The 27,996-nt window shown below is 40.5% G+C and overlaps 1 protein-coding gene and 1 long non-coding RNA gene across 22 annotated transcripts in view; one reads left to right on the top strand and one right to left on the bottom strand.

Annotated features, from left to right (window-relative positions):
- SDCCAG8 (SHH signaling and ciliogenesis regulator SDCCAG8) overlaps positions 1 to 27,996 on the top strand; it is a 246,837-nt gene that overhangs the window by 45,069 nt on the left and 173,772 nt on the right. For 20 of the 21 annotated variants that reach the window (XR_008293144.1, XR_008293145.1, XR_008293146.1 and 17 more), the window contains exons 7-10: positions 4,233 to 4,297; positions 7,791 to 7,979; positions 17,673 to 17,811; positions 27,842 to 27,994. Coding sequence is in view for 18 of the 21 variants with exons in the window: in XM_053209297.1 (XP_053065272.1) it covers positions 4,233 to 4,297; positions 7,791 to 7,979; positions 17,673 to 17,811; positions 27,842 to 27,994 (546 nt within the window). In the remaining 3 variants the exon portion in view is untranslated. The remainder of the gene's footprint in view (positions 1 to 4,232; positions 4,298 to 7,790; positions 7,980 to 17,672; positions 17,812 to 27,841; positions 27,995 to 27,996) is intronic. The other variant, XM_053209299.1, reaches the window with a different exon arrangement.
- LOC128313035 (uncharacterized) lies at positions 11,633 to 22,773 on the bottom strand. The gene is made up of 3 exons (XR_008293148.1): positions 22,201 to 22,773; positions 14,798 to 14,907; positions 11,633 to 14,681 (listed from the first exon to the last, which is right to left on the bottom strand). It is a non-coding gene; the product is annotated as an uncharacterized LOC128313035 (long non-coding RNA).

Here is a 27,996-nt window from a genome sequence, read left to right on the forward strand (position 1 = left end):
ATTCCTCAGTTGATGGGTTTTTGTGTTGTTTCCAGTTTGGGGCTATTGTAAATGTTGCTGCTATGGACTAACTCTTTCTTTCTTTCTTTCTTTCTTTCTTTCTTTCTTTCTTTCTTTCTTTCTTTCTTTCTTTCCTTTCTTTCCTTTCTTTCTTTCCTTATTTCTATCTATACATCCATATTTTATTTATTTTTTTTTAATTTTTTTTTTAACATTTATTTATTTTTGAGACAGAGAGAGACAGAGCATGAATGGGGGAGGGTCAGAGAGAGAAGGAGACACAGAATCCGAAACAGGCTCCAGGCTCTGAGCTGTTAGCACAAAGCCCGATGCGGGGCTCGAACTCACGGACCGCGAGATCATGACCTGAGCTGAAGTCGGATGCTCAACCGACTGAGCCACCCAGGCGCCCCTCCATCTATCTATTTTAGAGAGAGGGAGAGTGAGAGAGAGAGAGAGTATGAGCAGGAGAGGGACAGAGGGGGAGAGAAAGAAAATCTTACTTATTTAAAATTTTTTATTAGAGAGAGTGTGTGCAAGCAAGAGAGGGGCAGGAGAGGGAGAGAGAGAGAGAGAGAGAGAGAGAGAGAGAGAGAGAATCTTAAGCAGGCTTCACACTCATCACGGAGCTGGAGGCGGGGCTCGACCCCACAATCATGGCGTCATGACTTGAGCCAAAATCAAAAGTCAGATGTTCAACCGGCTGAGCCACTCAAGGCATCCCTGAACATTCTTTAAGATTGGTCTATTGGCATACGTGGCACACATTTATGTCAGGTGTATATCTTGGAGTGGAATTATTGGTCTTAGGGGTATATAGCTGTTCAAACTGAGTGGTTAAGTTGAGCTTTGGGGTGGTTTTTTTTTTATCATTTTACACTTCTACAGCAGCATAGGAATGATGCCTTTGCTCCATATCCCCCCAACACGTTGTATTGTCAGTTTTTCTGGTGGGCTTGTAGTGCTATGTCCTTGTGGTTTTCATCTGCATTTCCCTGATTACACATGAGATTGAATAGTTTTCATGTACTTATTGGTGTGCTCCTCTTGTGAGGTGCATGTTCAATACCTACTCATTATTTTGAGTTATCTGACATTGTTTTTTTGAACTTCTTTATGTATTCTGGATACAAGCCCTTTGTTGGTTCTATCTGTTGTAAATATATTTTCCCACTCTGTGGCTTGCCTTATAATTGTCTTGATAGTTTTATTTCTTTCTCTTGCTTTCTATTTTTTTCATTCCTTCCTTCATGACTAAAATTTCTTAATTTTAATGTCATCCCCTTTATTGTTTAGTGCTTTCTGTGTCCTATTTAAAAGAATGAAATCTTTTCATTTGTAACTATGTGGCTGGAACTAGAGTGTATTATGCTAAGCGAAATTAGAGAAAGACAAATACCATATGACTTCACTCATATGAGGAGTTTAAGACACAAAACAGGTGGACACAAGGGAAGGGAAGGAAAAATAATATAAAAACAGGGAGGGGGACAAAGCATGAGAGACTCTTAAATATGGAGAACAAACTGAGGGTTCCTGGAGGGGTTGTGGGAGGGGGGGTGGGCTAAATGGGTAAGGGGCATTAAGGGATCTACTCCTGAAATCCTTGTTGCACTATATGCTAACTAACTTGGATGTAAATTTAAAAATAAAAATAAAAAATAAGGTGAGTTTCTTATAGACAATTAAAAAAAAATGTATCCCTGCCCCAGATCATGAGGAACTTCTCTAAGATTTTCTTCTGGAAACTTTATAGTCTTGCTTTTAACATTTAAATCTCAATCTACCTGCAATTTAGTTTTGTATTTGATGTAGTGTGTAGGGGATCACCTTTTGCTGTTTTCCCATATAGTTGTCTACACACACACACACACACACACACATTAACCACTTGTTGAAAGACAGTCCTTTGTCTGAATCTTTGTCATAAATCAGGTGTACATAGATGTCTGGGCTCTGTTTTTTACTTCCTTGTTCTTTGTGCTACAACCATCCTCTCCTCTCTTGATTGTTACAGCTCTCTATCTGTTAGGGTAGGTATATCTACCTATTAGACTACTTACCACATCTTCCAACGTTGTACTTTGTCCCCAAAAATGTCTTACTTCTGGCCTTTTTTACTTCCAAATACATTTTAGAATTAATTTGTCAAAGTCCGAAAAGCCATTATGAGGTTTTGATTGAGATTGTCTACTTAAAAATTTTTTTTAATGTTTATTTATCTTTGAGAGAGAGACAGACAGAGTGCAAGCTGGGGGTAGGTAAAGAGAGAGGGAGACACAGAATCCAAAGTGGGCTCCAGGCTCTGAGCTGGCAGCACAGAGCCCGACATGGGGCTTGAACTCAGGAATGGCAAGGTCATGACCTGAGCTGAAGTCAGATGCTTAACCGACTGAGCCACCCAGGTATCCCTTGATTGAGATTGTCTTTAAGCTATAAGTCACTTGGGAGAAAAGATATCTTTATGATATTATATCATCTAATCCATTAAACTTATGTATTACTCTATTTATATAGGACATCTTTAATTTTTGTCAATAACCTTTTACAGTTTTTTTCTTTTTTGAAAAGTTATTTTATTTATTTTGAGAGAGACAGAGAGTGCAAGTGGGGGATGGGCAGAGAGAGAGAGAGAGAGAGATTGAGAATCCCAAACAGGCTCCCCACTGTCAGCATGGAGCTCGATGGTTTTGAACTCACAAAACCATGAGATCATGACCTGAGCCAAAACCGAGAGTTGGACACTTAACTGACTGAGCCACCCAGGCTCCCCACCCCCCAGGATCATTTTTAATGTTATTTTTCTCCCCAGTTATCTATTCAGTTATAAAATTCTGTCAATTTCAGTTTTTATATAGCTCCATACTAAATTCTTTCTTTTCTCTTCTTACTGTGTGATTACTCTTGTTTGTGTGTATATCTCTTCCTGATGTAATTGTAATGCACTTCCTCATTGGTCTTTGTTTTCCCACACTTCAGAGTGACTTAAGAATCAAATCTGATAGAGTTTTCAGTGTCCACCCAATGCCTCTACTACATGGAGACTACACGAGTTGTCTGGGTAAAGGTCTTGCGTATTTATTCTCCTCGTGGCACATTCTCACCTGTTCCACCCATCTCTATCCATTCTTCCACCTTGCATTTTATTTGTAGGGATACAGATCTGCTTACCACCCAAATATTCAGCATGTTTTCTCTCTGTGCCTTTTGCTCTGTTGGAAATTAATCCTTTAAGTGTTAGCACTTCCTCCATGAAGTCTTCTCTACCCCTCTTAAGCTGAATTACAAGTTCCCACCTCTGTGATATCCGTTTACCTTCTATATGCCTCACTGGAGTGAATTATGTATAATTGAAATTGTCCATGTGTTTTTCTTTTTCTTGTTTTTAATTTATATTTTTTAGAGAGAGAGTATGAGCATGCATGAGTGGGGGAAGGGCAGAGGGAGAGAGAGAAAGAAAGAAAAGAAAGAAAGAAAAGAAAAGAAGGAACGAAGAAAGGAAGAATCTTAAGCAGGCTCCATGCTCAGCACGGACCCTGACACGGGGCTCGATCTACTGATCCTGGGATCATTACCTGAGCCAAAATCAAAAGTCAGATGCTCAACCTACTGAGCCACCCAGGCACCCCCATCCATGTGTTTTCTATTCTGTACTAGGTGATTAGCTCCTTAAGGTTAAAGGCGTCTTCATCTTAGGGTACCCCTAAAAATGTTTGCTGAACAAGAGAATAGTGGGACACCAACAGACCCTTGTAGCCAGGATATTAGTTTGGTCTGTCATTTATTGTGATTCATAACTTTGCTTTTATCATTCATCCAACACACATTTATTGTATGTCTATATGCAGCAATCACAGTGGGGGATTCTAGTAAGATCTGATCCTTGCCCTCACAGACCTTACAGGTTATAATCGGCTTTTCCCAGAGTCACCCTTTTGTTTATTTATTTATTCATTCTCAGTCACACTTTTAAAAGTAAGACCTGATGAATGCATTTTTCAAAAAAAAAATTGGGGGGGTGGCAGTGTTACCCATTTTATGACTCGATAGTTCTTTGCAGGTATATAGTCAATAAAATACAAAATTTGGGGTGGACTAGGGAAAATGTTTTTTAATTTTTTTAAATTTTCCTCCTGGGTAAAAGGAAAAAAAATTGAGTTTAATATGAATAATGAAATCTTGTTTGTAAAGCACGGGACATAGAGAAAATGTACATTTTTTGTTTTTTAAAGGAGAGGCTGAAACTTACTTATGAAGAAAAGACTGAAGTCCTAGAATCTCAATTGAAATTTTTAAGGTAAAGTATCATTGTCCATTTAAAATAATCATAGCAAAAGCATAATGATCTTTCAAATATATTTGAATGTTTGCTGACCTGCCAGTCTTACTCAATATAAGAATTACTTGATGACATTTTATGTGTACATAAGAAATATCCTCAGGTTATTAAAGGATAAGGGGGCATAAAATTGTGAAGGCCTTTTCCAAATCACATGTCAAAGAACTATGAGCTAAATTACAAATTTTATGCCTTCATCGGTTATGAAATATTTGTGTTTTCTTATACAAATAAGAAACACTAGCTGCTCTGATAGAAACCATGCTTTTAAAATAAAATACTGAAAATAAAGCATTCTTCTAGTTTTAAAATTACGTGAAAGTATTTTTTCTCTATAGGTGTTTGTATCTAATTTTTAAAATTGTAACAATAATAGTTTGAGTATTTTTCTATACGTGATGAATATGAGAACGTATCCACCGCCTTCTCCATGGGGGATACATTCCAAGACCCCCAGTGGATGCCTGAAACTGGTCAGTACTGAACTCTGTACATATTGGTTTTTTTCTGTACATACATACCTGCGATAAAGTTTAATTTTTAGTAAGAGATTAGGCACAGTAAGAGATTAACAGCAATAACTTATAATAAAATAGAACAGCCATAACAGTATACCGTAATAACCATTAAGCAAATGTGGTCTTTCAGAATATCTTATTGTCCTTCTTGTGATGATGTGAGATCTAAAATGCCTGTGTGATGCAATGAAGGGGTGAAGGATGTAGGTGTTGTGAAGCAGCCTACGCTACTACTGACCTTCTGATGATCTGTCCGGAGGATCATCTGCTCTGGACCTCGGTTGACGGTGGGAAACTAAGCTGTGGAAAGTGAAACTGGATAAGAAAGAGACTGCTTTTTTTTTTTTTTTTTTTAATTTATTTTTGAGAGGCAGAGAGAGACAGAATGTGAGTCAGGGAGGGGCAGAGAGAGAGGGAGACACAGAATCCGAAGCAGGCTCCAGGCTCCAAGCTGTCAGCACAGAGCCCGATGCGGGGCTCGAACTCACGGACCTCGAGATCATGACCTGAGCTGAAGTCAGACACTTAACCATCTGAGCCACCCAGGCGCCCTGAGACTTCTTTATATATAATAAGTTTTCATGTAATTTTTGACATGTTTTTTTAAAAAATCCCAATAAAACTTATATATGATAGATTAACCATCAGTGATTTATTATGTGTTATGTGTAGAAAAAGTAACAGGAATTGATTTTTTTGTGCATTGCAGCTTATTTTAAATAGCAGTAATGAAATATATTTCAATCAAAATTTAAAATACTTTTTATAATTTTAATAAGTCTAATTTTAAATAAAATTTAAGATTTTCAGGCCATGTATTGTTTGGAGATGTAAGTAGAATGATACTAAGAACCAGAGCTCCTGGCTTTTAGGCACACTATCATTCATTTATTTTAATACGCTTTTATGTGTATTAAACCTTTAAACCTTATCCTGATCTCTATGTATATACCTACTTCTATAGATATTTTTGTTTCATGAAGAAACCTAATATTTTTTAAATGGCCTAATTTTTGCATTCTTGCTCTTTATCTTGCTTTATTATATTTTGATGTCTAGTGTATTGAGTCTTCAGTTTTTAAAAAATTCTTAACATTTATTTATTTATTTTGAGAGAGAGAGAGAGCAGGGGAATGGCAGAGAGATTGGGGGACAGAGGATCTGAAGCAGGCTCTGTGCTGAGAGCAGAGAGCCCAATGTGGGGCTTGAACCCAAGAACTACGAGATGATGTCCTGAGCTGAAGTCAAGACACTTAAGTGACTGAGCCACCCAGGCACCCCAAGTCTCCAGTGTTTAAATTAATATATTTCTAGGTTACTATACTATGGAAATGTGACTTCTGTTGTTTCATTCAGAAGTCAAATATGCCATAGTTAATTACATTAAAATACTACTTTGTAATGACTTTATTCCCTGCATCTTTGTTTTTTTTTTTTTTTTGTCTTTTCCTTTAGTGTAACTTAAGAGTACTTAAAGAGTCATTTTCTTTCAGAAAGAGATAAAACCACCACTCTCAGAAACTCTACCATTTTGGTACCTATTTCTTTTTCTTTTTTGGCATTTCAAGTAATCAAATCTACCTCAGTGTTTTGAATCTGAAACTGACAGAAAGAGTAATGCAGACCCTTTGACTTTGGAATGTGCTTCCAAAGTTATTTTTATAAAGCCTTTTGAAAGTCAGACTTTTTCTACATGGAACTTAAACAGAAAACTAAGTGTGTTGGAAAGAGTATCTTGGGCATGGGACAAAATCAGCTTCTCCTCCCCGCCCCCTCCCCCCCCCCATCCAGAGATGAGGTAGCGTGTGACAGCCAGGTGTCTTATTGGCTTCCCCTCTGTGACAGCAAGTAAAGGTAGCTACAGCTCCCTGAATTTAATAGAAACTGACAACAGAGAGTTGACACAGACAGAGATCACGTGCCTGCTTTCAGGAGTCCAAGTACTTAAGGGCTATTTTCTCCTTTGTAAGCTAGGAAGTGGGGTTTTTTTGTTTTGTTTTGTGTTTTGTTTTGTTTTGTTTTGTTTTTTATACAGTGGGAAAGTCAGTTCTCCAAGTTAATTTTGCCAAAGCTTTATGAGAAGGGGTGGGGGTAGGAATACAACCCATACATTTTATTCTTAAAACAGTCAGCTTGGAGCAAAACCTTTTCCAGGAACTATCTCATATATTAAAACAAACAAAGTAACCACACACACACACACACACACACACACACACACACACACACATTTCCTCTGTCCTTTCTTTATCGGGCTGCATATTTCCAGTTAATAGCTTATACTTACAAGTCTTATGACTGGTAAATTCTATATAACTTCTTTCTGAAAGACGAGAGGAGCCCACTTTCTTTTGAAATAGCTCTTTGTAGAACTTTGTGGTTAGATAATTGTTTTTAAGTTCTTTTTTTTCCTCCTAAGGAAGAACGGGCAATAATAAATTACTCATGGACAAAATCCATGAGCTTTATGTAATCTTTTGAGGTACTCTACAAATTTCAAGGGTTAACACTTGGAATAGGGTATTTCTGTCAATACAAGGATGTTTTGTTATATTGCCTTGCCTCTTTATTAATAAAGAGAAACTGTTGAGGATTTGTATTTGTAGTTTTACTTTTGGTTTGTAGGTAATATAATGCCATGGAGATGGGATCCTTTGAAATGAGAGCCAGTATCAAGAGGTAGACTAATCTGTGTTAAAATCTTACAAGAACTTCGCTTAATTATTTAATATAGTCAAGCCTCATTTTATCCAAAGTGTCAATTAGGATAATCACGCTTACGTCCAGGGTTGTGGTAAGAATTAATGCGTTATATACAGAGCACCTCATAAGGTAAACACCCATCAGCAATAGTAAGAGTTACCACTGTGATGTTCCAGGTGAAAGTAATGTTCCTGGTCATTTTGCTAGAACTTTCTCTCCCTTCTTTTCAGGAAAGACTTAGCTGAATATCAGAAAAATTGTGAAGATCTTAAAGAGCGACTGAAGCATAAAGAGTCTCTCCTCGCTGCGAACACTTCTAACTGGGTTGGTGGCCTGTGTTTGAAATGTGCTCAGCACGAAGCTGTTCTTTCCCAAACCCATAATAACGTTCACGTGCAGACCATTGAAAGACTGACTAAGTAAGTGTGCTTCTCCACATGGAGAATTGCATCTTTAAAGGAGCGCTGTGTCTCCTTATCCCCGTGCTGTCTCATGGGCGATTGACCCTGAGCTGCGAGTGAAATGGACTGGAAACGGTCCCTTCATTACAGCTTTCTGGAAGACAGAATAGCTGGGTTCTGCCAGGGTTGTGCGATCAGGTCATTTCGGACGAGTGGTCTTACCTCTCTAGGCTTCAGCCTCATCTCGAAGTGAGAGAATGGACGTGAGGAATCTTTACAATTCCCTGCCTGTCTCTGAGTCTATAACTGCAAATCCAGCGCTATTCTTAACAAAACTGAGTTTGTGAGGCTCTCTTTTGACGTTGTCAAGTCCTGGACTTCCGTGCTGTAGTGTAGGTAGCGTGAGTTCTTATCACGTCTTTGTCTCGTGCCTGCAGTGAAGAGTATTACCAGTGCATTGGAAGAAGGACTCCCTATGTCCCAGTATCAATATTTGAAGATCAACTAAGGACAAGTTACAAATGACCTTTCATGTAGTTCATCTAGGCTGAAATACGACAGTTCCCTGTGCATATCCTTTTTGTCCTATTTTCACTATTTCAGGGAGGTGTTTTCCTGTGGAAAGGTTATCCTGCACACTTGAGAATTTTTATCTACGATACTGTCCGGTGGTGTTGGTTCTTATTCCCTGTGCTCAAGGTCACCCCTGTCTGTTTGAACTCATTTAAATAGCTCAAACAGCACCACCTCTGAGAGGTATTCTCTGGCCAACCTCATCCCACCTGGTCTTCAATTGATTTAGGCTCCTGTCTTCCATGATTTTATAATATGTTGGAGGCAGCACGTGTGATCTGTTTTTGTCTGTACGCCTGGTGTCTAGCAGAGGACCTGGCCTGTGGTAGACGCTCCATGAGTGTTTGCTGCTCGCAGGACCAGGCATTTTGGCCTTTACTGCTCAACAGTCAGAGATCCTACTGTTGGAACGGGCGTGGAGAATGGAAAGACTGGTTCGTTGAAGTCAGACCAGTTTTACTCTATGTTTTGACCTTTGGACAAATTACTTCTCTACATCTGGTTTGGGGGTTTTACGGGGACGCTTAGCCTTGGGGCCAGAGCACTAGCTTTTGCGTCAGACTGGCTGCTGAGACTAACACTCTATTCTACCACTAACTACCTGTGTAACCTCACGAAAATTACTTAACCTCTCATGCCTCAATTCCCCCATTTTTAAAATGGGGGTAAAAGTATCTAATAGGGTTATTTTGAGGTTTCATTAAAAGAATACCATACACTGCTTAAGACAGTTCCTACCAGTGATGTGAATAATTCAAAAAACAACAAAAACACACCAAAAAAGCCCAGTTTTTTTATTATTTGGCAGGCCAGATAATAAATGCTCCATAGATATTAAAACTCCTCTGTACCTCTCCTGTTCCAAAAGAATCAAAATGCCATGGTTTCCACACGTGATTAACCTGTTGGTTTTGGATAAAAACTGAATTTCTCCAGTATGGACTGACTGGTAGGTTTTACGATCTCAGCTGATGGTTCTGCTTTTTGTTATATTATATTATTAAATATATTGTTAAGTTATTCTTATAGATTTCACATAACTATGAAATTTATTAAATATATATTAAATATATTTTCAGATATAACTACCATGTGGTACACATTTACATATGTCAAGGACTCTGCCAGGCTGTTTAAAAACAATCTTTTTTAATCTTAGTAAAGCATTCGTGAGGTAAATATTATTAACTCCATTTTGTGGCTAGGGAAACTGAGACTCAGATAAGTTAAAATTTTTCCTGTTTACTTTTGAAAAAAAGAGACTTGTTTCACAAAAACAAATTCAAGATGGTTTAAAGACCCAGATCTAATTCAGACTATAAAAATATTAAAAGAAAATGTAGAAAATTATTTTCATGGCGTTCAGCTAAAGCCCTGTGCATGGTATGGAAAATGAATGGCAAAGGAAAAAGGTTATACCTTTAACTTCATTTTAAAAAAGCGTTTTCCTTTTAAACGTTTATTTATTTTTGAGAGAGAGAGTGTGCATGCGTGCGCTCATGTGGGGGAGGGGAAGAGAGAGAGGGGGACAGAGGATCTGAAATAGGCTCTGTGCTGACAGCAAAGAACCCAACACGAGCCATGAGATCATGACCTGAGCCAAAGTCAGATGCTTAACCGACTGAGCCACCCAGGCGCCCCCAAAAGAAACTTTTTATGATACAATAATACAAATTAAAAGACTGGGGAAAATATTTGCATGTACATAACAAACAGTTGGTATAATGTATAAAGAACATCCTTTGAAACAAACACAGAGGACAAACTACCCAGTGGCAAAGCAGATAAAGAATAGGAATGGTGAGCAATGAAAGAGGAAACTGTCAATTTAGGAGAAGGTATTCACTCTGCTTTCATTTAGGGAAAGACAGATTCTTTTTCAAAACCAACCCATCAAATTGGTGAAAATTAAGGAGATTGATAGTGACAAGTACTGGTGAGGCTATGAGTGAGTAATATTTAAGTTGTGTCTTACATATTTCAACATCACCCCCAAGGAATATGTATATGCAAAATGGAGTAGTTTCAGGGAATGCTTTTACAGCGTTATTTGTAACAGTATTGTGATATTGTGATATGATCAGAAATACATATTTTGGTCTTCATCTCTAGTTCCTGGCATATAGCTCCCCAAATCCTTATAATTTCTTGGGGTGCCTGGTTGGCTCAGTCGGTTGAGCGTCCGACTTCAGCTCAGGTCATGATCTCGCAGTCCATGGGTTTGAGCCCCGCATCAGGGGGGCTCCTTTGGATTCTGTGTTTCCCCCTCTTTCTACCCCTCCCTGGCTCATGCTCTGTCTCTCTCTCTCTCTCTCTCTCTCAAAAATAAATAAACACTAAAAAAAAAATTAAAAAAAAAAATCCTTGTAATTTCCTAAATGGTAAGAACAGAAGGAACATCCTTTGTTTGGATTTTGTCCCTTGCTCCTGAAATAGCTGTGGAACATAAAGGTGAAAGGAACATCTTTCGTTTTTCTTAATAAGCTCCTTTCAACCACACCTGGGTTTATGTTAATAAGATGAATCTGGAACCCCACTACAGATGGGTATGCCGCTTGCCAGGGAAAGCATCCTGGTGAGTAGAGATTACTCCCCAATCTCTGGGAAATGGGCAGGGACTAGAGATTGAGTTCAATCACCAATGAGTAATGTTTTTATCAATCCTATAGAACCCCCTATAGAACCTATAGAACCCCATGAAAACCCTAAACCATGGGATTTGGAGGGCTTCCGGGTTGGGGACCAAGGTGCTGGGAGGGTGGCATGCCCAGAGCGATCATGGCAGCCCCACGCCCCTTCCCACATACCTTGCCCTGTGCATCCCTTCTATTTATTTACCTGTTAGTGAATTGTATCCTTTATAATGAATGGGAAAGAGTAAGTAAAGCACTTTCCTGAGTTCTGTGAGCTGTCATAGCAAATTATCAAAGCTGAGGAAGGGGTCAGGAGAACCCGTGATTTACGGCCAGTTGTTCAGAAGTACAGGTGACAAGATGGGACTTGAAAGTGGCACCCAAAGCCTTACCCTGTGGGGTCTGTGCTGACTCCAGGAAATTAATGTCCCCACTGAGCATCAGGGTCAGTGTCAGTATCTGACACCCCCCACATGAGGTGTCAGAAGTGTTGTGAGTATAGAAACTACAGAAGAAACCAAAAGTGTTTCTTTTGGATGTGAATAACTAAATATCCTTCAGAGTTTTGCATCTATTATGTTATGCACAGTAAAAGAAAAAAAGAATGAAATAGATCTAGATGTGCTAATGTGGGACTAAGCTCCACAATAGATTTTTGAAGGAAAAACATAACACACATGTGATACACATGTGATACATGAAAAAGACACATGTGATACAAAACTGTTTGTATTTTTATTTTTGTAAAAGTCCATACACAGCCATACAGTATATTTTCTCCAGGTTCATACATACACATAGAAAAAGGCTTAAAAGGATGAACTCTCAGTACTTAATGGTGATGACCGCTGGAGAGGTGGAAGAAGGCACTGAAATTGAAAGTGTGTGTCGAATGGGTCTTTAACCACATTGGTAATGAATTTTTCAGGGAGAATGTAATGAAAAAATTAAAAAGGGCAAAAAGCATATTCAAAGTCACACAGATGAAGAGAGGCAGAGTAAGTAGCCAAGCACAACCAAACCAAAAATTAAAGGCAGGGTTTCTTTCCCTATTGCCTTTCATATTACCCTTGTAGGTCATGAGAAAAGTATTTTAAGAGGAAGCTACAATGTTTACATTGATTTCAAGACTGGCAGTCATTTAGAAATTAGATTCTTAGTTCTGTATTCCTTTGTCTCTATCCTAAATTTCAGCTCTTAGCCTTTTAAAATAAATGTCAGCCTTCTCCGTTCAATTTTCTGCTTTGTCAGCACATCATTGGCTCCTGTTCTACTTTAATAACAGAGTGCAGTGGAAGGTCCCTGCTTTTATTGTCAATGAAACCTTTGTCTAGAGGAGTCCTTTGGCTGAAGCTGGTGTTCCACTTCTTTCAATGTGTTAATGCAGAATGCTGAATATTGAGTGTTAGGCTCACTTGGAAGAGGGGCCAGCACTCTTTAGGTCTGGATTTCTAGTTTCATGCATAATTAGAAGGTTGAACCCTCAGTGAGCTGTATCATAGAATTCCCTGCATGACACTAGGATGGAATTAAAAAACAAAACAAACAACAACAACAAAAAAAACTTGTATCCCCAAATATGACAAATCAAGACTTCCCTCCTGACCTCTACTTGAAATGTGGCAATTGTGACACCAGCTGTCAGTTCCTTTGTTGATCTGTGAGCACTGAATGTATTGGGTGTATGACACAGGACTGACTTGAGCCCAGGAAATGAACAGGATCAGCCATGACTTGGAGACCAGACCACCAGTTTGTTTGTGGCGTTTTGTTAGGACCGTGAGGACTTTTTTTGGAGAGTATACTTAACAACTGTTGATGACACTGGATGCACTTAAAAGTTGATCTGAAGTCTTTGTAGTGTTTCTGAACTTCTGCCTTTCGCTCAGGCCTCATTATGCCTTGAGGTCAGTAAGAGGGAAAGTAACCCCTCCTTTTCGCTTAATGATCAAAACAGTTTCGAATGATAATCAAGATGGAACTGCTTTATATTAAATTCTTTTCTGTAGTTGATAGTGCCTTGGAGAAGTTTCAGTGTACTGCTCAGAAAGGAGAAGTAATTACTACTGTACTATCCTGGGACTTTAGTCCAGCTTGTGATTTTTCGAGTGGGTCTTGGCACAGTCGTGTATAGTTGGCTTTGAGAGACCGTGGCAGGAACTTCCCAGAAATGAGGAACAAGGAGATGTTGTAGTCAGCCTTCTAGACCTTCTTTTAAAAAACAGGGATAATACTGACTAATGATGCTTAATGATGCTTGAAACTGGTACTCACTGTGGAATAACTGAGGAACTAAAAGCATCTTGTAGGCACTTTATATTTCAAGATGAAGCTCATGCCTATATAGCAGACTAACCGTTTCTTTACCTTATTTTAAGGTTTTTTTTTTTAATGTTTATTTATTTTTGAGAGAGAGCGCGAGCGTGCACAAGTTGGGGGAGGGGCAGAGAGAGGGGGAGACACAGAATCCGAAGCAGGCTCCAGGCTCTGAGTTGTCAGCACAGAGCCCGATGCGGGGCTCGAACCCATGAACTGCAAGACCTGAGCCAAAGTCAGACCCTTAACTGACTGAGCCACCCAGGTGCCCCTCTTTTCCTTATTTTAAACATTTGACCATGATTATTCAGGGACTTCCTTGGTTCTCATTGCTCTCATTGTTGCTCTACATTCCTTAAATACCCCATGGTCATCTTGTTAGTTGGTTTGTCTGAGACCTCACACCCAAGCTCCTTGCCTCATCTTCTGCTTTAGTTGCCCTCTCAGCAGCATTGATGCTGTACTGCTTGCTTTGCTTCAGAAAACTCCTTGATAACGTACATGGTGTTTGTTAAGCACTCACAGAACTCTGGCCTTGGGAGACGGTGATATGGAGAGCTGCCATCTCACGTTCACACTCATAGGCCACGTGTGTTTATACAGCTTCCCACTGGGAGAGACGCACTCAGGCCTGGCTCTGGGCTGGGCTTGCGGACTGGGAGCTCTGGACAGGCCTGCAGCTGCCTGTGTAGTTATCCTGGGTGCTGGGATTGGCTGCTCCCGAGGGCCAGGTAATGAGGAGTGGAGTGGGGCTGATAAAGGGGAGCTAAATCAAGAAGGTGACATAGGAACGGGACCGGAAGCAAGGCATTGTGTGGAAGACAGGGCTGACATGCCCAGAGCTGGGTTCATTCCGAGTGCTTGCTGTTGAGATGTGGGCTGGCTGAGTTGAGACGAGGCAAAACAAAAAATGCAGCGACTGAGTGGATAATTGCAGATTACCCAAGTGGCTTCCTGTACTGGTGCAGTTTAGGCATCTCTCCTGATGAAGCTCAGCTTCCCAGTGGTCTGAAGGCCACCTGAAAGCATGTGGTACATTTCTCTGACAGAACATTGGAGTGTGTCCAGTGGCTCCACAGGTTTTCAGTACAATCATTTTATGGGCTCACTGTTGAATGATGAGCTTAACAAGACATCAGTATTTGGGGCTGTTTCTCTTTGAGGATTGTCTGTGGTCTGAAGTTGGTGAGCCGATAGTCTGAAAAATTTTTTGAACCAGAGCAACAAAACTCCTTAGTTTCCAATTCTAAGTAGCCTAGTGACTTTTTAAATTTAGATCATGCAATACTAGAACTGGGAGGAGTTTTACTTTACCTCTTTGATGCCCTCCTGTGGCAGGATCACTACTCACCCACTTGGTCTTTGTCCTCTGTTACACTGAATATCTACTGTCTGGCAGACTCCTCTTAACAAGAGGACACACACTGAAAAGAGATTAAACATATTAAGCATTAAGTCTCCTGTAAGAAGCAAATTTGTTGGATTTTGATCCTGTTGTGATCTGTCAGCATACTATAAACACTGAGCTTTTCAGTTAATTCTTTTTAGTTGGAACTTTGGCTTCAATGATGCCACGGTGTCAGGAACAGATCAGAGCATCACTGAATAATAACTTGGGTCTCTTAGTCGGTCGTACAACCTTAAGAAAGGTGACTATATGATGCCCATTTTGACTTGCTGCCCTTAAAGAGTAAATTTTTATCTTATTCTAGAATCGTAGGTTCTAGTTGGATTGCATACTTTTTTTTTCTTTTTCTTTTTCTTTTTCTTTTTCTCTTTTTCTCTTTTTTCTTTTTCTCTTTCTCTTTCTCTTTCTCTTTCTCTTTCTCTTTCTCTTTCTCTTTCTCTTTTTCTTTTTCAAGTAGGCTTTACACCCAGCACAGAGCCCAACGTGGGGCTTGAACTCACAACCTTGAGATCAAGGGTTGGACGCCCCACTGACTGAACCACCCCTGGACAGCATATTCTTTTTTTATTATTTAACTTTTTTTTTTAAGTTTATTTATTTATTTTGAGAAGTGGGGAGGGGCAGGGAGGAACAGGGAAGAGAGAGAATCCCAAGCAGGCTCTGTACTGTCAGCGCAGAGCCCAATGTGGTACTTGATCTCAGAACCATGAGATCATGACCTGAGCAGAAATCAAGAGTCAGGAGGCTTAACCCACTGAGCCACCCAGGCGCCCTGACTGCATATTTTTTTTAATGCTTATTTATTTTTGAGAGAGAAAGAGTGAGAGCAAGGGAGGGGCAGAGAGAGAGGGAGACAAAGGATCCGAAGCAGGCTCCAGGCTCTGAGCTGTCAGCACAGAGCCCAATGAGGGGCTCAAACCCACAAATCGGGAGATTACGACCTGAACTCAAATCAAGTGTCAGAAGCTTAACCAACTGAGCCACCCAGGAACTCTGACTGCATAGTCTTAATGAACCTAGTCCCCTTTCATGTTAGAGCTTTTTTGGTATGCAAATAGGCATACATTCACTTTTGCCTTCATATAATCTATTTTTTCCTTAACCAGAACAATTTAACCTTGCTTTGACTCTTCTACTTTTTCACATAATCATTGTGTTGGTTAGATTTGACCAAAATAATGAACTCCATTTTCTTTCCCTTTAGAACAAAAGAATTAAAGACAAATTATTTTTCTCAATTTAAAACAAACCAGGAAATTCTAAATTGAAGATCTCTATGCTCCCATGAATTTTATATTTGCAGCAATCCTTTTTTTTAACAAAAAGATCATTTATGAAACTGCTAATAATTGTAACTTTGTTCAGTATTACATATTTCTTAAAATATGACTGCTTTCCAAATACCACAAATAGTTTAAATTATTTTGTCTTAAGAGATTTTTTTTTTTTTACATGGAGTCATTGGTTAATTCTGAAAGCCACTCAAACTCAGAGACTATAATCTTTGAAATCATTGCTCCTTAAAGGTTGCTAAATTAAAAAAAAAAATCAGAATTGGCTCTCTCCCGGTAGTTTGGAACTTGGCCAAAAAAAAAAAAAAAAAAGGAAACTTCAAGCAGTTACTTTCACTGAATTTGAAACCATGGTTTAAACTTGAGCTCTCAAACAAAGCATGGAATAGCATACATAGCAGCCCAACTTAGAGTTCTTTGCTTTGTGTGTATAGAAATTTGCCCACCTCACTTTCTCTTTGGTCAGCTGGTCATTTTTATCCAGTGGATAAATTCCAAATATCCTAAAGTCTTATATGGGATTTATTTAACCCATGCGACTGGGCCTTTGCTATGTTACATGCCAAAGTGTTTTGGCATTTGGTTCCATCTGTCCCCAAGGACAGAGGGCTTCTGAGAATTGCTGACAAGGGTGTGGGACCAGGCAGTGGTCCAACCCAGCAGGATGGGATTTTGTTAAATCTTGAGCATTCTCTGTGGAACCAGACCATTTGAGGGATTCAGCAGTACCACCCTTTGAAAGAAGAAATGGGTTCATAAGTAAGTGAAAGAATTTAATTGAAAGAGTAGGGCAGGCGCACCTGGTGGCTTAGTCAGTCAAGAGTCCGACTTCTGATTTCAGCTCAGGTCATCTCACAGTCATGAGATCGAGCCCTGTGTTGGGCTCTGCACTGGATGTGAAGCCTGCTTGAGATTCTCTCTCCCTCTGCTCCCGCCTCTCCCGCTCGTGGTCTCTCTGTTTCTCTCCTTCTCTCTCTCTCTCTCTCAAAGTAAAAAGAGAGAGAGAGAGAGGGAAAGGTCAAAAAGAGGATGGTGGAGAAAGATAAAAAGGAAAGGACCTATTTGTTCAGATAAATGCGTGGGGAGTCAGCAGTGTAGACAAGGCCTTAGCAGCCCCTGAACCTGTGTACAGCCCCCACCTTCTCTGTCTTATTCCTTTTTTTTCCTCCCAGCCCCCAACCTTTTAATTTGTAGACTAACTTCCTCTTTTCTGGGCTTGAATCTGCAGCCCGCAGTGTGGTCATCCTTTCCACAATAGGTGGTTGTCCCTCCAGACGCAGTCCTGCCATGAAGCCTCAGCCTTTCCGGCCCCTCTGCACGCACCTCGCCAGGGGAGGACAGAGGGCCTTTCTCCAGAGTGTGCTTTAGGACGTGCTAAGCCGGCCCACCCTGGCTCTTCTACTGTGTGTTAATGCCTTTTTCTTCCTGACTCATGAATACATGATCGTGTGACCATTTCTTGTTTCGAATGTTCTTTTTGTGCTGACAGGGAAAGAGATGACTTAATGTCCGCACTAGTTTCCGTCAGGAGCATCTTGACAGACGTGCAGGAAAGAGAAGCCGGCGCTTATGAGCAGGTGAAGCAAGCCGTGCAAGTGGCCGAGGAAGCCAATTTCGAGAAGACCAAGGCAAGTCTCAGAAGATCAAAATTAAGGCAGCCTGTCACTGCTCTTTTTTCTCCGCCAAGTATTCCTGTGGCTGTTCATCCTTAACTAAACTCTTTTTTTCGAAACACGCAAAGCAAAGACCACTGTTTTAGTGTTGGCTTTGCTGGATTAAACAGATTTCCTGTTGGTAGAATTCTTAGTCCTCTGCAAATCCTCTTGTTATATCGCTGTTCAGAGAATAGAGAGCGACATGGCAAGGTACTTGGAGAGACTTGCATGCCTCACCTTTTCATTTGCTGGGGATTTCACGTGCTGTGAAGATCTTAACTACATGTGTACACGTTCAAGTATGACTGCAGACAAATGTTTCTCCTCCATGCATGGGAGATTTTGAGAACATCCAAATATGCCACAGATAATGGATAATATATGTGTACGGAATAGCATCTTTAGCTATGAATGAGTCCGGACGCCTGGATGCTAAATCAAACACATTGAGTGATCGTGATAATGACAGTAATAGTTACCACTTCATGATCAGGCAGTGTCGTAAGCACTTTGAATTATGGGAGGTTATCATGGATTCCTTGCTCCGTCTGAGTCCACCGAAGTTGCCATGTATTTTCCCTAGCCATACCAGCCACACTTCGAGTAGCTAGTGATTACTGTATTGGACGGTGTGGATATAGAACATTTCTGTGAAGCGTTCTGTCAGATAGCTTTGGTCTAAGCCATAGAGCAGCAGCAGTATTTTATTAAGGTATGGGCTCTTCAACTCTCTCTTTAGCTCCTCAGTCACTGCCTTATCCATTTGTCTCCATCCAGTTCATCCGTGACTCTTCCCAGACCACTGGCCCTCACTGCTTTCATTACTAATGCCTCTGTGCCTCTGAAACTTCTATTCATTCAGACCAAGGTCCCTTATATGCTTTGTCTCCTCAAACACTCCTAGTTCTTCATTTGTACTGAACTCTAGCTGTCCCTCGATGACACCATGACCCTCCAACCCTCCGGTGAAGGCCCTTTGCCACTCCCCTCGTCTCATCTGGCTGTGATGGAGGGATCAGCATCCTCTCCCTCCTTACTGCTGTTTCCAGGCCTTTGTTTTATCATCTACGTTAGTGGCCATTCCTCTTTGAAATCATTGCTGTCTCTCCTCTCCCTGATTTTAATCAATATAAACTCTCAATCTTAGATGTCACTATTTGAGACTTATTTTAAAGAAAATCATCCATTTTATTACTTGGGTTTATAAAATAGTTGTTGGCTATTTGATACTTTTTAAGAGCGTTAGCATCTGACCCTTTTCTCCCTTATCTTTGTCTGTTCAGGCTGCTGTAACAGAACTTAAACAGCAAATATTTCTTTCTCACAGTTCTGGGGGCTGGTGAGCCCAAGATCAAGGCACCAGCAGATCTGGTATCTGATGAGGGCTTGCTTCCTGGCTCATACGTGGCTGTCTTCTTACTGTGTCCTCACATGGCCAAGGGGGTGAGGGAGCTCTCTGGGGCCTCTTCTATAAGGGCACTAATCCTATTCATGAGGGATCCCTCCTAAGGATCTAATAACCTCCCAAAGGCCAAACATCCTTATACCATCGCATTGGGGGTTAGGTTTCAACACATAAATTTTGGAGGGGCACACACTTGGAGTCCATAGCACGCTCCACTGACCTCCTCGGATCATCCTGAAAGGTTTCTACGTCCATGTTGTTAATACACACAACACTGTAATCCCAGCACACTTTGGCTTGCTTACCTCTAGCGCTTTCCCTGTTCTGCAGTGACTGCCGTGAGAACTGGTGTGTCCATGGGATCTCAAACTCTGCAATGCTCTCTCTGACCAGAGCCTCTCTCTGCCTCGTCATCCCCATTAAACCTACTCACTGTCCTCATTCCTGCTTCTCCTTCAGCTTCTTCTCACATCTTGTTTTAACTGTTGTCTCCAGGCTGGTCTTCTTCTCTTTCCATTTAAATATGAATTTTATGTCCCCAACTGAACTCATTACATTTGCTCCCCCCAAACTGCTGTGTTCTCTATCCATTGAATGGCACTTTCATCCACTACCGTGCCCTGACCGGAAAGCTGGTCGGTCATCCCCTGCTTCTCGCCTGACTTCCAGTCACTAAGTACACGTCTTAGTTTCTGAACTTTTCTTGAATTCCTTCCTCACTGTCCCCTCTCTTGTTCAGGACAGCATCCTCTCTGGACTTATGAATTACAACATCCTCTTCCTTTGCCCTGTTCCCTGCACTGCGGCTAGAAGTGATCTTTCTTTAAGGCAGATTTGACCCTGGGACTTTGACTTAAAATCTGTCCAGGATTGCCCACTGCCTCAGGACAGTCTCCAAACCCTTTCACAGACTTCCTGAGGTCTGTCATGTGCTTCCTTCCAGCCCTTTCATGTCACTTATTACTCTCCTCCAACAGACGTGGCCACTGTTAGCTTGCAAAGGCAGCTGAGTTTAGGGGTTGGACAAGGTCTTATTAGAGTTAGCAGACCTAGATTCAACTTTGGAGCCCCGCCATTCACCAGCTGCATGACCTAGGACAACTTACTTAATTCCCCAGGCCACGGTTTTTCCTGATGTGTAACATGGAGATGATGTTGATTTTGAGGATTGTTCATGAGGACTGCATGTAATTCACTGATTGATTTTAAAACTTAAGTTTTATTTATTTATTTTGAGAAAGAGAGAGAGAACCTGTGGGGAAGGGGCAGAGAGAGAGGGAGACAGGATCTAAAGCAAACTCTGTGCTGACAGCGGTGAGCCTGATGTGGGGCTCGAACTCACAAACCATGAGATCATGACCTGAGCTGAAGTCGGACGCTTAACCCACTGAGCCGCCCAGGCACCCCCATTGAGGACTACATCTTAAAGTGGAGATCTGTTATCTTGTAGAAACTTGGACACACAGTATTTCCTCAGTAACTAGGTGATGGTGATGCCTCCTGATCCCCCTGTTTATGCCCTGCTTTTTAGCCCCTGGGCCTTTGCACATGTTGTACAAATTCTTCTTCACTTCCTACCTGGATATTTTCTCCAATCTTTCAGGTCTGCTACTCCAGAATATCTCTGGGGGCACCTGGGTGGCTCAGTTGGTTAAGCATCTAACTTCGGCTCAGGTTATGATCTCACAAATCGTGAGTTTGAGCCCCACCTTTGGTGAGCTAAAGCCCCGCTTCTGGTGAGCCCCACTTCTCTCTCTCTCTCTCTCTCTCTCTCTCTCTCTCTCTCTCTCTGCCTGCAGTGGGATTCTCTCTCTCTCTGCCCCTCACTCACTTGCACCCTCTCTCTTTAAGAAAAAAAAGAAAAGAAAATCTCTGTTCTCCCGTGCCTAGATTTGATGTACCTCTTATGTGTCTGTAGAGCAGGGTTTCTCCACCTTGGCATTATTGACATTGTGGACTTTAACATAATTCTTTGTTGTACAGGCTATCCTGCCCGCATGCCATAGGATATCTAGCAGCAACCCTTGCCTCTGTTCACTGGATGCCAACAGCATACCTCCTGTTCCCCAAGTTCTGACAACCAAGGATATCTCCATACATTGCTACAGCTTCCCAGGGTGTGTGTGCGTGTGTGTATGCATGCAGAATTGCCCCCAGCTAAGAACAACTCTCATTACAGCATTTATCAAAGCGTATTATTATTCCCTGTTTGTCTTTATCTTTCATTAAGCTTTAAAATTTCTGCCAGGAAGGAACTTACCCATCTCGATCACTATGAAATCTTCAGTACCTTGCATAGTGCTTGGCCCTTAATGGTACCCAGCATCCACTCACTAAGGAAATTGCAACCTGTTTTCACTAACAGTCTAGAATTCTCTTATTCTTATCTTTCCGGTTTACCCACTTTGCCGGTGCCCAGCGAAAGCCCCGATCGCACTTTTTTTTTTTTATTGCTACTTTCAGCCTGTCAAGCATTGCTGAAGAAAGCCACAGAATGAATTCCACGGGAGAGTGGTACTGGTCACCTTCGGTTGTTTAGAAGTACTGTTTAGCAATTCTTTCCTTTGTAGTTGACCGCCTTCGGTACTCAAGGCAGGAATTTCACTTCCCACGCTTCCCCAGCTCCGCTGTTGGCTCATCACTCCATGGCCAACCTATGTCACTGACATCACAACCAACTGACAAGAGCCCCTTCAACACCTTTTCATCCCTCAAACGTGTCTTCTCATTTTTTCTTGCTCATCTGGCCCTCTTACTTCCCAAGATGGATCTCTTTCTCTAAGTTCTTGAAGCCTCCTACTTGGAGGATTTCAGGGACCCTGAGCCATTAGTCACCACATCTTCTATCTTCTGTCCCTCCCTCTCCTCTGTTTCCCCTGTCATCCTGTCTACAGCTATTATTCTTGTTTAAACAAACAAGAGGCAGCCTTCCCTTGATCAGGAAGGTAATTGCCTACCTTCCCACCGCCATTTTACTGGCGGACCTTTCAAAACAGGCGTTCACCCTCAAAGCTCTCTTTTCCCTTCTGAACACACTGCAGTCAGGCATTCAACAAAATGTAGTCTGATTTCATGCTACTGAATTGCTCACTCAGTGGTCACCACTCATTTCCTGATTACTAAACCCGGTGACCTCATCTCTGCCTTCATTCGACTCCAGCTCTGCCATCTAGGAAGCCATTGGCTGGCCTGTTATAACACGTCCTCTTTTCCCCTTGATTTATCTGATATTTACTCCTGTGGGAGTCATCCTCTTTGCATGCTTTTTCTTCTCCTCTCCATCTCTTTTCTCTTATTTTCCACAAGCCTTCAACACCGACATTCCTCAGTCAGGAGTTCCTTCCACCCATGTCGTCCTAATTGCCAAGAATTTGTCTCTCCAAAACCCTCCCTTCATTGGAACACCCCCACCTTGTGCCTTTAGCTGTACCAGCCCTCCTGAGCACCACACCCCCGTTTCTTGCTGCTCCTAGACCCCTGTATATGGGTGATATTCCATTAGCATCTGAAAATCTGCACAAATTATTGTTCCTCTCCATTTTCCTGTCCACCACTCCTTTTCCTTCTACCATTTTCTGTATTCTCCGCAGATACTGGCTCCCTCATCTTACCAACAGCCCTGGCTCACAGCCTCTAAAATATCTTGGCTTCTCCCCATCCCTCGCTCTCAACATCCAATCAGTTGCCAAGCTCTCGGTTTTTGGAGTCTTTTCCTAAGCTATGCCCACCCTTTCCTTCCTGGCTCAAGTCCTAACATACTGTTACGCAACCTATGTAGATGATTGCATTAGCTTTCTACTGGTCTTGCTCAGGCCTCTTCCAGTTCCAGTATATCTTTCCCACTGTTGCCGAAGTCCTCCTCAGTTGTAACGCTCCCTGTTCTGGGAGCTCCCTTCTTGCAGTACAATAAAAGCATGACCTGCCAGATCTTTTACAATATGCCCCCCCAACCCCGCTATTTTTCACTACACTCTTTCATATGACCTGTGCTGTTTCCTGAATGTGACCTACAGTTTTCCTGAATGTGACTTACAAGGTCAGGAATGTGACCTTCCTGAATGTGACCATGAATTTGCTTATGCTACACTTTACAGCACTGTATTGATCTATCTATTCAACCTGTGAGGCTCAACTCAGGTGGCAGTCTTCCCCAAAGTTTTCCCCAGCCCCTTCTTGTTTGAGTTAATCTCTTCCTCCTCCATATTTGACTGAGCTGTATAGAATTTTGGTAGCTGTTTACATAGCTCTCACCACCAAAAGACCTTAAAAGTCAGGTCTGTGACATCTATCACTATATCCTTCACATGTTCATAGCACAATGCTTGTTGAATTGAATTAAAGTCAATTGTTAGCTTTAACTATGAATATGAATTTTGTAATTAGTGCTTTTAAAAATTTAACAGTTAAGAACAAAAGAAGCTATTGTGTATTGGGAATCCAAAGCATTTTTCATTCAATTAGTAAGTAGTGCAAGAACTGAATTCTAAGCATCATTGAATGAGTAATAATGCAGGAACTGATTTCCAAGCAGTTTACAAAATACAATGCAGATCTACTAGTTTTTATCTCTCAGGGATGTTACAACATATTAGGGATTTTGCTTCGTGAGAGTAAAGAGTAAAATGGCATACATATTTTAATTTGAAAAACAACTACTTGATTGTTGAGCCCCTCTTCTATCTAGTTCCTTGACTGTTGTTGCCATCTAGTGTTCCATTTTGCATATTGCATTCTAAGTAAGTACATGGAATTATTTTATGTTATATACTTACATTGACAATGGCAGTGAAAACACCTAAGGATTTTATAAGAAAATAAATCTATAACACGAGAAAGTTGTAATGCCATGCGTAGATTCAGCTGTGGAATCGCTCTATTCTACCACTTTTTAGGTCTGTGATCTTGGGCAAGTTACTTAATGTCTCAAAGCTGCTCAGTTTCTTCAGCTGAGTGATAATAGTTATTTAAAATTCAGGGCACCTGGGGAGGCCCAGTCATTGAAGCCTCCGACTTCTGCTCGGGTCATGGTCTTGCGGTTCATGGGTTCGAGCCCCGCGTTGGGCTCTGTGCTGACAGCTCAGAGCCCGGAGCCTGCTTCGGATTCTGTGTCTCCCTTTCTCTGTGCCCCTCCCCTGCTCATACTCTGTCTCTCTGTCTCTCTCAAAATAAGTAAACATTTAAAAAAAGAACTATTTAAAATTTAGCAAGAGTGTTAAATAAATTGACCCATGTAAGCTATTTAGCAAAGTATTTGGCACATAGTAAGTGACTAGTAAGTATTTTTGGTTTTCTTTGAAATTGCAAGTCTTTACAACCAGGGATAATTTTAAAATAGAGGAAAAAAAATAACCTCAAAAAATGAGGGTGGAAAAGCAGAAGTTTTGTAGTGATGCCTTGGTAAAGCTTCAAGATGAAGAGGTTAACCAGGCCTCAGACCTGCTTGCTTCTATTTGAAGAGAAATTGTTGCCTTTGGCGTGAAGTTATCATGACCATCTCTATAAGGAGATAACCCTCCAAGGGAAGATTAAAAAAAAAAAAACAACAAAAATCCCAGGAGGTTGAATCAATGTCCCCCAACTTTTTTCCTTTCCAAATTATTATTTTTCTTACACTATAGTAGAGTCAGAAAGGTGAAAATTATAAACCTAAAGTAAAAAGATCAGAAAGCAATCGGCCATTTGATCACAAGCGCAGGCAGAGAACATATGCTTCTTGATACGTAGATTATCTTCCACAAAACAAAAATCATAAACATCTTGAAAATGGGAGATAGAGACTGATAGGTTTCTAGTAGCAGGTTTATAAACTGAAAATCAATACTTTTCATTATTCATAAGTTAAATGCTTAAAACATGTTGACAATCATTTTTATTTTGTGGGCTGTAGTTCATCAAAATGAAAACAGTGTCACAAGTTTTCACGTGAATTTTAAATTTACTTTTTTAAGTGTGAATTCTCTTATTTCTCATAATATCTTGAATTCTTGAATCATGAATTCTTTGATCACGAAGGTTTCTAGGAACCCAACTCTAACACTTGGGAAGGACTTTCATGTGTCCTAAAATAGATTTCCTATTTTGAAAAATTTAGTTGACGAGATATAAATTTGTTGTGGAAAATGTTTTGACCCCATTAAGACCCCATTTGGAAAATGTTTTGACCCCAAAAAACTTGTTGGTTTAATAAAACTAGAGCTGGGCATATCAAGTCCAATAAATTATGTCTTAAAAAGGGTGTTAATGTGGCCAGCACAGAATAACCACAAATGAAAGAAATGTCCCAGAAGAGAAAAGGTCCCTTGAGGATTGAGGCTACTGGGTGGGGGAATAGTATAATTCAGCTCCTCAAGAGCCACAGCCATTTCCACCGAAAAGGGGCCGTGCTCAGGGACAGGAAGAATCCACCCTCTTGGGAGCAATGGCAGCTACAGGCCCCAAATCATCCTGGTCCCCTCTGGACATCTCTCAGTTAGTTGTCACTGACCATTTACTGACCTCACTTGTGAGAATTCAGTTATTACACCTTTACCAGATGGTTAGACAAGCAGAATCAGGGAGGGATTCTGGAAACTAGGAGAGGGAGCCCTGGAAGAAAACAGGGAAGCTTTAATGGAAAGAGTGTATAAATACTTGTTTAGTTCTCTGTGATCTATCTAGTGTGTGAGGTCCGTGGTAAGAGAGATACCTCTAGAAAGATTAAATCACTTTTCTAAGTGCAAGTGTTACTGATCCTTAATTTCTTCATTGTGACCAGGCATAGATATGAAAATCAAGATAAATAAAAGTATGCCTTCACACTTCCTCATCATCACCTCTCCGTGGTGGCCAGTCCTAACCAGGAGAAGGCCATCCACAGAAACAGAGGCTTCAGCATTGCTTTTAAGTGATTTACAACTTCTTGCTTTGGACTTTGTGTTTATAACGTCTTACCTCGGCTTAGGCCTCTTATCCTGTCAGGATCATTTACTGTTCCTTGTTCCCGAATGTACTGACTTCTTGGAAGTGATTCTTTGGTTGCTGTTCATGTTAACCTGATGTTTAGACCTTCAGCAGTCGTGTTCTGCTGTTCCTGTGCTTAATAATGTTGACTCCTGAGTTCTTGTTTGATGAAAAAGCTTTATATACAACAGTCATTTTATTCTTTCATGCCAGTTGTATTCTATCTGCAAAAGTTATGAACATTTTTATTAGGTTCATAGAAAATCTTTTTCACAACAGCAATTGTGTTCGAAGCACAGAAATCTCAAATTCATAATCTATCAAGCTCTAAGTTAGGCTTAAATTATAGAAAAACTATGCTTTTTCACTTCTTTTAAAATCTAATGTAAAATTTTATTTTACAGGCATCCTCAACTAGAATTGGACTTGGGACCAAGTCCCTGGGAGAATCATTTTTCAGTTACTGTATGTGCTTGTCAGTTAATCTGAGACAATTAAGTTTTACCCTCGTATTTTATAACTAGGAGTACAGCAACTTTCCAGAAGAGTTTGAAGGAAATTAGGATTTAATGCTTTCCAGATGAAGAGAAGAAAATTCACCTGTCATACCCTAGATTATTTATTGTTTATATTTATTGTAGCTTTCTCCAGAGGGAAGCAGAGCTACACATAAAGCCTGTGGTGCTTACTGAGACAACAAATGTGACTCTATCCCACTTGTAACTTGATACATACTTACACAGTTTGTTGGTCATATGAGACTTGGGTCTCTTGGCTTCCCAATTTAGGGGAACGTAGCTGTTGAATGAGGTGGATATTGGATATTAGATAAGAGCCACTGGAATAAGACACCATAGAATGACTCAGATTTTCTGTCAAGCACCTTAGCTGTATAGGGGTTTTTTAAAATTGGGATTTTGAAGCTAGTTTATTGTTGGGTGTTACACATAAAGACACTGTGAATGTAGTCGAAAGGAAGTTAGAAAGTTTTTGCTTCTAGAAATCCAGAGTGGGAAATTGAGACTAAGAACAATTATGGACTCGTAAAAAACCAGCAGTGAAAGATGGTACTTCTTAGTTCATAAAACTAGGTAGTAAATGCTCTTTTGAGTCTTTCCTTATCTAAACTTTTTATTATTACCTAATTTTTACTTTAGTTAATCAAGTTTCGGGAACCTCGATTATTTGATAATGTTAAAAATAGATGCCTGCATGTAATAACCAACTCATCTCCATTTTCAGTTTTGATCTGTTTAACCAGGAGCAAATGAAAAATCAGTTAAACTGGAGACTCACATATTTCATTCAGTATAAACATGATATATAATTGAAATATAATATGAGAATGCTTGAGTTTTCTGATGCCCTTTTCCAAATTTGGACTCATCTGTGGCCTTCATCAGGGTCCATTAATCTGAATTCTTTTAGTTGCTTAGTTAATACAGCGTTAATTATGAAAATTGAAATATGTGAATAAATGTACCATTTGAATAGTATTTTAGATCTGTAATTGGTATTGACAAACGAGTATAAAATTCTTCTAATGGGCTTTACAGCGAGTTGTGATGATTTTAAGTAAAATCAAGGCTTAATTATCTCATTTTCCCCTCACATTTTGCAAACTCTAAGACCCCATTTCCCTCCATCTTACTTTGGCAGGCTTTAATCCAATGTGAACAGTTGAAGAACGAACTGGAGAGGCAGAAAGAGCGACTTGAAAAAGAACTCGCATCGCAGCAAGAAAAAAGGGCCTTTGAGAAAGAGATGATGAAAAAGGACCTAACAAAAGAAAAGGAGGACCTGGGATCAAAGGT

This window comes from Acinonyx jubatus, chromosome E4, assembly GCF_027475565.1.
Source record: "Acinonyx jubatus isolate Ajub_Pintada_27869175 chromosome E4, VMU_Ajub_asm_v1.0, whole genome shotgun sequence".
In the NCBI taxonomy this organism is placed as follows: Eukaryota; Metazoa; Chordata; class Mammalia; order Carnivora; family Felidae; genus Acinonyx; species Acinonyx jubatus.